Below are 13,632 nucleotides of genomic sequence, written 5' to 3'. Positions count from 1 at the left end.
CTGACAGAAGCTGGAGAACAAGGCCAAGGGAGGAACATATGAAGGGAAGGCAGACTTGCCATATAGAATTGGACTGGGAGGATTCCAAGTGAAACTGGACCTGTCTTCAAGGTCCAGAAGGCCTAGAAGAAAACAGACTTGCTGCCAGTTACTCATGTGTGTTCCTTGGGCACCAGGTGCTGTGCTAAGTGGCGGGCAGTAGGAGACCAGGGTGAGTAGGATGGCTGTTGCTCCCGAGAAGCATGATGGGAACAGGAACCATCCCAGGGCAGGAGGGAGAGGTGCTTTAAGGGGGAAGATGCAGATGCAGGGAGGGCAGAGCGGGGACAGTGTGCTGGGGAATTGCGGTGCCCGGCCTCTGGGCCTGCGCTGTCCCACATGGGATCCACCAGCTGCGGGCAGCCACGAGCATGGGATGTGTGTGTGAGAAAGGGGATGCACTGTAAGTGCAGACTACATACCAGATTTCAAAGGCTCCCTGCAAAAACATCTCATTCATAATAATTTTTATACTGCTGAAATGATACTACTGTGGATATAGTTGGTTAACTAAATTACACTGTGAAAATAAATATTACCTGTTTCTTTTTACTACTAGAAGATGTCGAGTGGCGCATATGCTGGTATCTGCGGCTCGCGTCGTAACTCTATTGGATAGAGCTGCTCTTGGACCAGGGGTCGGCAATTAAGAAGCATGGGCGGGGGTGCCTCTGGACTTCACCTCCCCAAAAACCTACTATGGATGGGCTTGCCTCTGAGGGGTGAGCTCCCTGTCCCTAGATGTTCAAACAGAGATGTTGGCTGTGGTGAAGAGACCATTGGATGAACTCCAAGGGTACCACCAACTCTAACTCTATCGGAGCTCAGCAAGCCCCTTTGCTGCCCCTTGGGGCCTCAGGCAGGACCACGTGCTGGAGTGCCCTTTGTATGTGGCCTGGAGGTCCCGCCCATCCCGGGGCTCCTTCTCGCCCTCAGCAGAGTGTGCTGGAGCATCTCTTTGGCTCTGGCGAGGGCTGCCTCAGCAGGGACAGTCACATGGGGCATCACACCCACCCCTTCCCAGGAGCTGCCATCAGCAGCCCCCACTGAACGGGCCGTGGGGATGGTGATGTAGAGATGGGTGCCATCTACGTGATAGGTTTGCGGTGGCTGGCAGCCCCCACTGGTCACCTCCCCGATGACCAGTGCCCGGCCCAGCCTCTTCATGATGTAGGTAAATTCCTCCGCGGCACCGGCTGTCAGGGCGCTGGTCAGAATGGCCACATTTTTCTTGGAGCCATAGCGTTCACCTGGAAAATAGAAGGTCCTTCAAGATGGCAAGTCCAGCCCCCACCCCGGGACACCTGCCTTTTCCATACTGTCTGGCCCCACAAAGAGGAAGGCCTGGACTTTAGTTCTGTGGCCTTGTGTCCACATGCAAGTCACTCCTTCCTGAACCCCAGTTCTGCATCTATAAAATGGAGATAAGAATGTGCGCCCAGAAAAAGGATGCTCTTCCTCTTTGTGAATAATGAGAATGCCTAAACTGACCAGTCTCACTTTTCACTTTGGACCCCGGAAGGAGCCAAACGTGTGACTTCACAGCAACAACCCTCTAGGACAGCAACGTCTGATAGAAATGCAACAGGATGTGAGCCAGAATGTGAGCCTCAGGTGTCACTGTAAGCTTTCTAGGAGTCACGTTAAACAAGTAAAAAGGAACAGATGAAATGAATCCTAATAATGTTTTATTTAACTCAATATAGCTGAAAAATGTAATCAATAAAAATTATTGAGCAATTTTACATCCTTATCTTTCCATAAAAAAGCCTTCCAAATCTGGTGTGCACTTTATACACTTTTTACATCTCAGTTCATATGAGCCCCATTTCAATGCTTGGTGGCCACGTGTGGCGTGCAGCTCCCGGGTTAGACACCACAATTCTAGGATCCCATGATCTGCAGATTTGAGTCTATTTGTTCCTCTTGGTTTTGAATGTCTATTTGAATTTACAATTCACCTGGTTCTAATTTTTATTTACATTTTACAATATTTTTGCATGTATGTCTTGAAGCTCCCCTCAAATCCTCGTGTGATAAGGAAGTGTAAAAAGTGTGAATTGTGGGGTGATTTTCTGGTCATATGCACCCCCCCACCATTGGTCCCCCAGCCCCTCGTCAGATGGGAGTGTAGTTTCATTGGTTTGTTGTGCTGAGCAAGGGAGTCGGAGTGAGCCTGTCACCCACAATGGGGCCGTGAGAGCCCTGGGCCTGCATTTGCTCCTCAGGCCACTGCTCTGGGTCCAGAGCCACAAACTTTCTTCAAGCAAGTATGCTGAGCTGCTGCTGGGAGCTCAGGCAGGATGGGCGCCAGACACCCTGTGTGGTTTGGCGATGGGCAGGGGGATCCTTCTAGTTTTGCATTTGTCTTGTAGGCTGATGGTTGTAGTGGTGAGAATGGAGGGCATTTTGGTTTTAGACAAACCAGTGTTCAAATTCTGACTCTTTCACTTGCTAGTTGGGTGATGTTAGATATGATACTCAACCTAGTTAAGACTCATTTTTCTCCTCTAGAAATTAAGTATAATGGGGCGCCTGGGTAGCTCAGTTGGTTAAGCAACTGCCTTCGGCTCAGGTCATGATCCTGGAGTCCCGGGATCAAGTCCCGCATCGGGCTCCCTGCTCAGCAGGGAGTCTGCTTCTCCCTCTGACCCTCCCCTCTCTCATGCTCTCTCTCTCTCTCTCATTCTCTCTCTCAAATAAATAAAGTCTTAAAAAAAGAAATTATGTATAATGGTAGCATTTTGCAGGGATTAAGGATCATCTGTAAAAACGCACAGCATAGGGCAGGGTCTTTACATTCCCATTTACTATTATTTTTCCCAGAACCCAAGCTATCTTTCCTTTCCCTGATTTTCCAGAAGCTTCTAGAATGAGAACAGGAAAGGGAAGGCTTCTGCACATACCTGCAAGCCGGGAGTGGGTCCAGAGCTCACTGACAGAGTCATTGGGCCGGCTGTAGATTTTGTCCAGCAGAATTGGAGGGCCTTCATCGAAGAAGTAGGAGCACAAGGCAGAGATGGAGGAGGTGGGGCCGCCAATGTTGAACCTGAGGGAAGGGAAGTGGGAGCCACTGGGAAGGAGTTCACAGGGAGGCCCTCTGTTCCCCTCTGGGAGCCTGGGACATTTGTCCTGAGGAGGACACTAATTCCAGGCAGCCTCAGTGCCTCATCCTAGTGCTCCATCTTCCTCCTGCAGAATTCCTTATTTGGCATTTCCCAGCATACAAGTCTCTTGAGAACAAGAGACTTTATGGTCAAATTTGTGTAGAAAATATTCAATGCCATACCTGCCCCTTCTGATCACATATTAATACATTATGTGATACGTATTGTATAAATTACATTAAAGGCTCTAACAAGTCCTGTAGTCATGAAATTGTTGATAAATTTTCCCCACTTACTCACCATGGACTTCTCTCCTGCACCCCTACTGCCTGATAGTTCACTGCCTTCCCCAGCTGCATTCTCCATGATCCCATAAAACCCACTGGACATTTTTGTTGGTGTGTCCTCATGGGGAACTTAGTGTAGCAGAGTGCTCAGAATTGTGGAACTACATTGGGTGGGGGGTGGGGGAGACACGGGAGGAGTGGAGAGCCTGTGCCTGTCCTAGGACAGGCACAGGGTAAACTACTTGGGCCCCTGTCTCCTTATCTGTGAACAAGAAGTGTGGGCTGGTGATATGTGAGGAGTGTCTTCTGGTTGATGGTCTAGGATGGCCCAACGGGGTTTAGGGCTTGTGACCTCAGCGTCTGAACCTCCCCCAGCCTCTGGTTGGAAGGGTCTTTAAGCAAAGCATACCTATACGCTGGGCCAATTCCTCTTACAAATGTGGCTACATGGTTAAGTAGAAAGGGACTTAGCATGAGCATCATCTGCACTGTTCAATAAGTGTTTGAAGGATAAAATCTTCAGGGGTATGACAGGAGCCCTCAAGCACAAGTTCTGGCAACACACACACACACACACACACCCCTGGGAGATGTTTCCTCTTCCAGGGAGAACAAGCCTCTGAGATCCAGACCGCCCCCCCTTGTGAGGACCAAGAACTATGGCTGAGCTGCAGGTCATGACTTGGCCAATTCTGGCAGCCTCTCTCCTGCAGCTGGGGGGTTGGGGTTCCGCCTCCGGGGGGGGGGCAGCCTGCCCCTCTCTGTGCCCACGCAGGGTGCCCAGAGCAGTCAGGGGTTCCTGGGCCTGGTCGCTGCAGGCGGGGAAGTTGCTCTTCCACCCTTCTCCAGGAGGGAGGTCTCTAGCTGAAAGCATCCCGCCAACAGTCTTTTTGCGAGGCAAAGAATTCTTTTTGCAACAATAGTGGCTAATTTGCAAATTCTCTCTGGAACTCTGGCTTTCTTTCTTTTTTTTCTTTTCTTTCTTTCTTTCTTTCTTTCTTTCTTTCTTTCTTTCTTTCTTTCTTTCTTTCTTTCTTTCTTTCTCTTTCTCTTTCTTTCTTTTTTGAAAATTTTATTTAAATTCAATTAGCCAGCCAACATATGGGCCTCTGGCTTTCTAATTCTTATGGCCGGAGTGGTCATGGGCTGATTTTGTATAACGTGAGATTGATTGATGGTCAGAATCACCTGGGATGATGCCTTTCAAGTACACAGATGACAAAGCCTCACCCCTGGAGCTCTGGATTCAGTAGGGTGCCCTGGAATCTGTTCTTAATGTCTCCCTTTCCCCCTCTCTCTCCACTGAATCCTATGACCAGGCAAGTTTGGGAGCCAAGGAGTAGCCCAGTGATTCTCAGCCTGGAATAAACACTGGGATCATCTGATGAGCTTAAAAAGACCACCAGTGCTGGGGCTCCCTGCAGCCGATCAAGCCAGAACCCCCAGGGCCAGAGACCTCTGTCCGCCCCCTCCCCTCCTCCCCTGACCACTGACCTCATGTCGATAATCATGGCGTCCGTGTGCACGATCTTCTTCCAGACATGCTCCACCAGCAGCTCTGACACCTGGGTGAGCAGCTCACAGTCCCCAAACATGTCAAACCTCAGGTAGCCAAGGTTGTCCTCAAACACATTAGTATGAAAGGAGAACTTGATCAGGTCCTCAAAGACTTCAGGGGAAGGGATCTGAAAGATGGGGGAGGGGTCCAGCTCAGTGTCAGCAAAGGAGCAGATTAGCAGATTTTACAGCTCAGGAAAGTGGTCACCGTAGTTCTCCTTTACACATGAACAATACTGAGGGATGGGAGGGGACTAACGTTTCTGAAGGAGGTAGTAGGTGCCAGGACCTTTTCCAGTGGAGCATCTAGGAGGTTATGTGGGTGGTGGGCCTGGGATGTGGACCCAAGGTTGGCAAGATGTGGTTGGCAGACTCCTTACAGAGAACACTCATGTGTGCCAAACCCACACCATGGGCCATGGGGTCCAGAGCTGCAAGGCCCAGGTGTGGTCTCCACTCTGACTCCTCCCCTCCCCTCCCCCACATCACCAGACCCTTCCTGATGTCTCTGCGTTCATCTTCCTTTCCTTCCCTGGGGCACAGAGGGAAGACATTAGCTAGCTACTGGGCCTCTACGTCTTCAGTAGGGGTTTGGCCCTGTGCTGAGCACATTGCAGCCCTTACCATCACCCTCAGGGCACCCCGTAGCATCCCCCTCCTTTCAGTGAGGAAACTGAAGCACAGAGTGATTCAGTAACTTGCTCACGGTCACACAGTCAGTAAGTGCTGGAGCCAGAAGCTGAATCCACATGTGACTCCAAATTCATGAACCCTGGCTACCCTAGAAAGGAGTGAGTCTTCAGTTTGGAATCTGGTGGCCCTGTGAGCCTAGCGCAGTGCTGGCACATCTGAGGCTCCCCCAACATGCCTTGTGCCTCCTCTTCTCTCTTCAAGACTGCTAGAAGGACACGGGCTCTGTGGGCTGGAATGAGAACAAGCTGCGCGCAGGGAGTTAACTGGGACGCCCGGCCTCCAGGGCCTGCCCTGCCCTCAGTCACAAGCTCTTTGGCCATTGGCCACTCTCCTCTACACCCCTCTGGGCTTCCATTTATTTTTTTGTAAAACGGGGATGGCGATTCTGCAGTAGATGCTTCTCGTGCCCTTAGCCCTCCTCTGACTCTGGCTGCCATGGACCTTGGCTGCCAGGGCCTGCCTCCAGCACACCCCACGTCTTTCCACCCGCTCCTTTAGGACCTTCTCCAAGCTGCCTCAGAGTCTGAGAGAGTTCATGTCCACAGAGGGACCTTCAGCCAATGAAGGACAGGAGCTGCCGGGTCCCATCTGCAGATGGACAGCTCTGGGAGGCATTCCCCTCACTTGTTAGGGTCCCACTGGAATCTTCAGAAGCAACAGCCTCAATAATGCACCCACCTGTCCCCACCTGTCCACTTCCCTCCTTCCCTCGTTCCCACTCTCTCTGCTCCTGCACTCCTGCTTCAGAGATTGCCTCCCCCATGAACTGCCTGCATCCAAGACCTGCTTTCCAGGGAACCGGAGACAAATGCTGCCCTGCCTACTCAAGACTACACAGTGAAATAATGGATGATAAACCACGTGGAGAGATGTTGTAAATGCTGCATTTTGATGAGGCTCCTAGCTGATGGGAGTGCTTGGTGAACCCTTGGCTTTATCAGGGCCACGGGTCTGGAGAACTTTCTCCTCAACCACCCAGCAGCAGAACTCTTAAACCTTGATTTACCTTTTCAGTGTTTCCCCAAACATCACTGCTGGCTTCAAATAAACTGACCACAGTCGCCTTGCTCAGAATTTCCCATCCAACTGGCCCTCGGTTCAGAGCACACCCACTGAGTGAGCGCCTTCTGGACGCAGTAGAAGTACAATGACATGCATGGTGGGAGGGGAGGAGAAGGCAGGGGGGCCTCACCACTGCCGTGGTCCTCTGGGCTGTGCGCGGCACCCCTGACCACACCCCAGCCCGTGTCCAGGCTCCATGCTTTAGCTCTGAGGCAACTGTGAGGTTGAGACCTCTGCCTGCTTCTCTCTTCGCACCCCCTCAACTCATTCACACAAACTGCAGCGCCCCACCCCCCTCCAGGCGGGCAGGTGGTGAGAATGAACACAAACCCCATGTTGCCAGAGGAGGAAACCATCGTGACTTCTCGTGACCTGACCTTTTCTTCACCACTGACTACAAGAAGCGCTGCAAACATTTGCCTTCCGCCCCACCAAGAGTGAAACTCCTTCTCTACCAGGGCTTTTCAAACTGAGTTCCTCTGGGTACCACTATTCTACAGAGGTGCTCAGGGACCCCAAGGACATGAGAAGGGGAAGGGATGACAGGAGGAGAGGAAGGAAAAGATGTGACTGGTGAGAACTTGAACACAGAAACAAGTCTGGAGGCCATTGTCTTGCACCATGCACTGAGCCCTGGGTGTGCAGGCAAGTGGTCGGCTCATTCCTGGGGCTGCGCTAGGCTAAGATCCCTTATATCTCACCTGCATGGGCACAATCCCGGGAATGCGGTCCTTGGCATCCTCAGGGATATGGGCTGTCTTCAGGTGTGGGTCTCCGGACAGCATCTGCAGATCAGCCCCCAGCATCTCAGCCAGGGCCCCTTCGGAGGTCACCCTGGAATAGCGGCTCTGCAGACCGCTCAGCTTGACAGCCATCTTGGCCCCCAGTTCTGGAGAGGCATAGTTATCTGCTACCAGTTTCCCGGTTGTCTGTAGCACGGTGGACACCTTGGCACGCAGGGCCACTATGTCCCGGGCTGTGGAGAGGGCCTCACTCATGGGCACGGCGATGTCCGGCTCCACCCCAGCCAGGTCCCAGGCCTCGCCTGTGCTGGCACTCAGGGCCATCTGCGTGGGCATGGAGGCATATAAGGGGCTGCTGCCCACCTGGTAGATGCCCACAGAGAGGGCCCCTCCAGCTGTGGGCTCCCCAATGACTGTGGCCCGCTGCAGATCCTGCATGGTGTGGGCAAAAGCCTCGGCTGCCGATCCACTGATGTGGCTCATCAGGATGTAGAGGTCCTTGTGGGGGCCATAGCGCTGACCGGCCACCTGCGGCAGGGTCCACACCTCCGTGACCCTCGAGGTGGCCCTGTCAAAGACAGAGTAGAGGTGCTGGCGGGGCTCTGCCTCAAAGAAGTAGGAGCAGAGCAGCGGCACAGCAGTGGAGTAGCTCCCAGGGTTGTACCTCAGGTCGACGACCAGTGCGGCTGTGTCCACCAGCCCCTGCCAGACCAGCTGCACCAACTGTGGCCCGATGGCCTTCACTGTCTCCAGCTCAGCCATGGCGTCAAAGCGCAGGTAACCCAGTCGGCCAGGCAGCACCTCTGTTTTAAAAAGGGCTTCAATGAGGTAGGAGACCTCCTCTGGGGAGGGGACAGCGGGGGGTGGTGGGGGCACCTCCTCAGCCACCATCTCACCAGGGCTGTGGAACACCAGCAGACGGTGGTCCCCAGACATCTCCTGCAGGTCGGCCGTGAGCTGGGAGGCCAGTGACTCCAGGTCCACAGCCGTGCGGTAGGCCCCCTGGGCCAGCTTGGCTCTCAGCAGGGCACTGGTCTGCCCGACGACCTCTGGCTGTGCGTAGTGTGCCTCCACCAGGTGCCCTGTACCCTCCACCAAGGCCTCCAGGCTGCGGTGGAACTCCAGCACCTCTTGGGCCCTGTCTAGGGCCTCCTCGGCCAGCACGATGGCATCGGGCACCACGCCACCCCCCAGCCAGCACTCGCCATGGTTGTCAATGAAGGTGAGCACAGGCACCGTGAGCACCAGGTCCCCCTCGGGCATCTCCAGCAGGGGCACCGTGCGGGTGTGCAGCAGGCTGCCCGCGGTGATCTCGCCCACCAGCGTGGCCCAGCCCAGTGACTGCATGAGGAAGGCCAGCTCCTCGGCGGCGGTGGCGGTGCGGTGGCTGGTGAGCAGGTATACCCCGCGCTGGGTGGGGTAGCGTTGGCCCAGCAGCTCCATGCGGCTGAAGTGTTCCTGTGTGACATTGGTACGGCGGTCATAGGTGGTGAAGAGGCGCACGGAGCCAGCGTCCGGGCCCTGGAAGTAAGAGAGTAGCAGGGGCACAGCAGAGGATGGCCCCCCAGGGTTCTGGCGCAGGTCCATGATGAGGTGCTCCGTGTCCCGCAGGGGCTCCCACACCTGGCGCACGATGTATGGGCTCAGCACCTCCAGCACGGAGGCGTCGGCAAAGCTGTCAAAGCGGAGGTAGCCCACGTTGCCCGGCAGCACGGACACCTGGAACATAGAGTCCACCAGGGCCCGCCGGACAGCCTCATCCTCGGCCACTGTGGGGACCACCTCCGGAGGGTCATCGTCTCCAACCTCAGGCCCAGAAAGGGTTTCCTTGGGCCTGACGGCCCGCACCAGGAGCCTGGGGTCCTCAGACGCAGTCTGTAGACCAGCGTTGAGCTTCGTGACCAGGTCCTCCTCGGAGACCACCGTAGAGAAGTCCATGTTGGCCAGGTGGTGCAGCAGGGTGGGCACGCGGTCCACCAGCGTGTAGTAGGCCTGCAGTGCCTCCTGCAGGCGCTGCACAACTCCTGGCAGGGCCCGGCGCAGAGTGAGGATGGCCAGGGCTTTCTCGAGCGCCTGCTCTGCTGGTGTCCCCACACAGGGCAGCACTCCACTGCCCTCCCATGTCTGGCTGCCCCCTCCCAGGGGCCCTAGGGACCTGGACACGGGCACAGTGAGGAAGAAGTCGGACTGGCCTATCCGCAGCTTCTGGAGGTCCAGGGCACCCCCCACAGTCCGCTCACCCACCACGATGGCCCTGCGCATCTGTTTGAGGATGTAAGTGATGTCCTCAGCCACGCCCCCCGTGTGGCCGCTGGTGAGGACCACCACATCCTTGTCGGCACTGTACCTTTCTCCTAGGACCTGGGGCAGGGTCCAGATCTCAGTGGTTGTATTGGAGGGGCGGTTGTAGATGGTATCTACGTGCAGGACCGTGTTCCCTGGGTGTAGGTAGGAGATGACGTAGGGGATGCCGGAAATGTGGCCCCCAGTGCAGTGCCGGAGGTCTAGCACCAAGGCAGAGGTGCCCATGAGCTTCCTCCAGACGCTGGCCACCAGGAAGCCCCCCAGCTTGCTCACCACCTCCTGGCCTGGGATGTCGTCCATACGCAGGTAGCCCACATTGCCCTCCAGAACCTCATGGCGGATGCCCTTCTGCAACCGGGCAAGCTGTTCCTCTTGTGTGAGGTTGGTGAGTGCTGGGGCTTGCCGGGGAGCCTCAAGAGTGCTGGGCTCATATGAGATGACCAGGCGAGGGTCGTTCAAGGAGCTCTGCACCCCGGTGGTCAGCACATGGGCCAGAGTCTGAGGGTCTGAGATGGCGAGGATCTCACGACTCTTGATGGCCTGCTCGATGGCTTCCTGCATCCCCATCAGGTTCTCTGGGAAGCAGTAGTTATCCAGAAGGACCTTGGCCATGTCTAGCACCAGGCTTGGCTGGAACAAGTGCGTGGGGCCAACCAGGCCACAGAGCAACGTGGACAAGATCAGGGCCCATTCTCTCGTCATGAGGATCCAGCAGGAGAGCTGGCTCCTGCACAAAAGCTCCCTTGACTGTGTGTCAGGCACTGCCCTGTGTGGTGGCTGCCTTCCTCCCTCGTCCTTCTCAGCGGGCGGACAGAAGGTCTGGGGCTAAACTGGGGAGTTGGGGTGTGGCTTCTAGCTCCAGTAAGCCTTTAATCCTGTCTAATTCAAGCGCATCAGCCCTGGGGACTGGGGAGCAGGGGCCGAAGTGGTTTGACCCAGAAGGTATGTTGGATCTCATCTTGCTGTGCCACCTCTGTGTGTAGTAATCTGAATAACTACCGTTTATTTTGAGTTCCTGCCACATGCCAGGTACTGCGCCGCACGCTTCACAAGGTGACAGTTTTCACCAGAACCTAGCAAAATAAGAGCTATTAACCTGCGGTCAGTGGCATTTCCCCACCACACCAAGTGACCCACAGTCTCTGGAATTAGGCAGAACTCATTGGAGGCCTGGCTCTGTGACTCTCTACTCTGTGGCCTTAGGGAAGTATCTTATTTATTGTGTCGGTTAAGTAAGAAACTATGCGTAAAGCATCTCACGGTTTCAGGCAAGGAGGGAGCATTCCATTACTGATAAGTTCTCCATGGTAGAAATGATCTCTGCCGTACAGCTGAGGAAATAGAGCTCAGTATCTCACTGCAGCCCATCATTGAGAGGCAAGGGGTCATTGAAAAGAAGTCTTGGGGGGTGGGGCTGCAGTCAGCTCTGACAGTGCAGAGGCTGAGGCTGAGGCTGCTATCCACTTCAGGGCTGGAAGTTGATTTTTATGTCTTGCTAATGCATCCAGGGAATTGGAGAGGGCCCCCCCCAACATCTTCCAAACAGTAAGAATACAATGTCTGGACCTCAATGCGGTATGTGGTGAGTGGGCGCCGTGTCCGCCTTCCAGACACCACGGGATCCGTGATTCCAGGTCAGATGAGGTTGTCTCTGCGACTTAACAAGTGTCCATGCTCCTGGCTGAAGAAGGCCCCTGCTGGTTGAGGGCTCGGGCCGTGGCCCGATGTTTGCAGGGAGAACCCAGTTGTAGAACTTGAGTCTCTAGGGTCCCAGACCTCACAGGCATCCAGATCATTCCCCCACCTGCACAGAGCACACCGGCCTGTCTCAGGTGAATGCTCCTTCATGCTTGCAGCTGACCTGCCACAGATCTCCAAGGAGCCTAGAGTCCAGAATCCCTGCTTTGTCTCTGTATCTCTCTGAGGGCGGGCACTTCCCATATTTAACAGACAACCACGGCTCAGAGTGCGCACAGCCAGGGAGAGCACTGGGAGAGCGGCCTGCCTCCCCTCTCCTCACTTGGCCCTGTTCGCATCACACACACCCCTTGGGTCATGCAAGCAGTAGGCAGGTGCACACGTGTGCCTCAGCAGGCAGCTGCAGGAGCTGTTCCCGGGGACAGGGGGCCTTTCTCGGCACCCTCGAGAACCACAATCCGCTCTCTGGAAATCATTATCTGAGGATGTTTACCAAGGGGTTTATGAAGGCCGAAGAGGTCAATTAGCTAAAACAAACATATTTTTAGCTCATTAGGATTTGTTTAATGCCCAAGTGACATATGGTCACATCACTCCACTGTTTGCAGCCAATGAGGTGAGCCCGATTTATTATAACAATAAGACCTCCTTAGTCCCCACTGGTAAGACTGGGCCTTCCACCCTGCCTCTACTTGGGGAATCACATGTCAGAGTTATGTCCTCCTGGGCCTCCGAGGGCACTTCTCCATCCTTGCTTGAGCTCAGGCAAAGCCTCCAGACCCGGAAGGGCAGAGGATAATGACGACCAGGGAAAAGTCCTTCTCTGGGGAAAGCACTTCTCCTGGACTCTTTTTTTTTTTTTAAGATTTATTTATTTATTTATTTGAGAGAGAGAGAGAGAGAGAGAGACAGTGAGAGAGGGAACACAAGCAGGGGGAGTGGGAGAGGGAGAAGCAGGCTTCCTGCCAAGCAGGGAGCCCGATGCGGGGCTCGATCCCAGGACCCTGGGATCATGACCTGAGCCGAAGGCAGACGCTTAACGACTGAGCCACCCAGGCGCCCCATCTCCTGGACTCTTCTTAAAATGCAGTTACAGGATGGGATGCCTGGAGCCATTGTTGGGCCCTGATTTGTGGGGATGGATGGCCCAGAGCCTCACAGAAGATGTGGAAAACAGAATGTGGGTCCATTGCAAGTCACCAGGCAGGCAGTTAGTGTCTACAAGGAGACATAATGTGTCCTCCTGTGGGTGTGGCCAGAGGCCAGCGGGAGAAAATTCTGTCCCCAGAGATCATCTTTCCCTCAATGTTCTTTACGGACATTTTCAAGCAGTACAGCAAATATTCATGTCCTTAGATTTTAACATTGACATTTTCTTACCCTTTCTTTATCTCACCTCTGTCTCTCTGACTCTTTTTTAAACCTTACACCAGCATGTTTTTTGGATGCATTTCAAAGCAAGTTGAATCCTGTCTTTATTTTATTTTAATCCTTTTTCTTTTTACTTTTTACTTTTTTAAAAATAGGAGTAAAACATACTCATTTTTTCAAGTTAAATAATTCATAAATGTGTGAACAATCTTTTTCCAAAGCCATTCCAATCCAGCCAATAATAATGTGTATTATACATACATAAATAATGTTTAATGTGTGGCTGTCCTCCCTTTTCTCTGGGTTCACACACGAACGCACATATGTAGGACATGTACTGTCTATTCATCTATGGATGCCCATTCATCCTTCTATCCATCTATTATCATCATTTATGTACACATAGGGTCCATACTGTGTATACATGGTAATTTGCCTTTTATTTTACTTACTTAAACATATAGCAGAAACAATCCTCACTGTTGAAGCATATACATAAAGTTCATCCTTGTAATGGCTGCATTGTAGTCCTTGATAATTTAATGATCTGTTCTCCTAGTGAGATATATTTTAAGTTGTTTTTGTTTTTGTTTTTGTTTCTATAAACAATATCATTAATAAATGTTCTCGAACGCATGATCTAAAGGACTAGTGCTTCTTGTTTCTGTAAATTCCTAAAACTGGACTCAGTTTTATCATATTTTCAGTAACTTTTAAATTATCTAATAAATGTGTATTTTTTCTGTTTTTTTTTTAAACAACTAAATTGAT

General features: G+C 53.1%; 1 protein-coding gene across 1 annotated transcript; it reads right to left on the bottom strand.

Annotated features, from left to right (window-relative positions):
- Positions 1 to 894: 894 nt before the first annotated feature.
- Positions 895 to 10,494, bottom strand: RBP3 (retinol binding protein 3). Its single transcript, XM_025880483.2, has 4 exons — positions 7,447 to 10,494; positions 4,928 to 5,118; positions 2,946 to 3,088; positions 895 to 1,289 (listed from the first exon to the last, which is right to left on the bottom strand). The coding sequence occupies exons 1-4, from the start codon at positions 10,492 to 10,494 to the stop codon at positions 895 to 897; spliced, it is 3,777 nt and encodes a 1,258-aa protein (XP_025736268.1).
- Positions 10,495 to 13,632: the final 3,138 nt, after the last annotated feature.

The sequence above is a fragment of the Callorhinus ursinus genome, unplaced genomic scaffold, assembly GCF_003265705.2.
Source record: "Callorhinus ursinus isolate GAN/ISIS: 27379988/994484 unplaced genomic scaffold, GSC_fseal_2.0 scaffold20, whole genome shotgun sequence".
Lineage (NCBI taxonomy): Eukaryota > Metazoa > Chordata > Mammalia > Carnivora > Otariidae > Callorhinus > Callorhinus ursinus.
The sequence above is the reverse complement of the archived record's forward strand: the minus strand, read 5'-3'. Positions and strand labels throughout refer to the sequence as shown.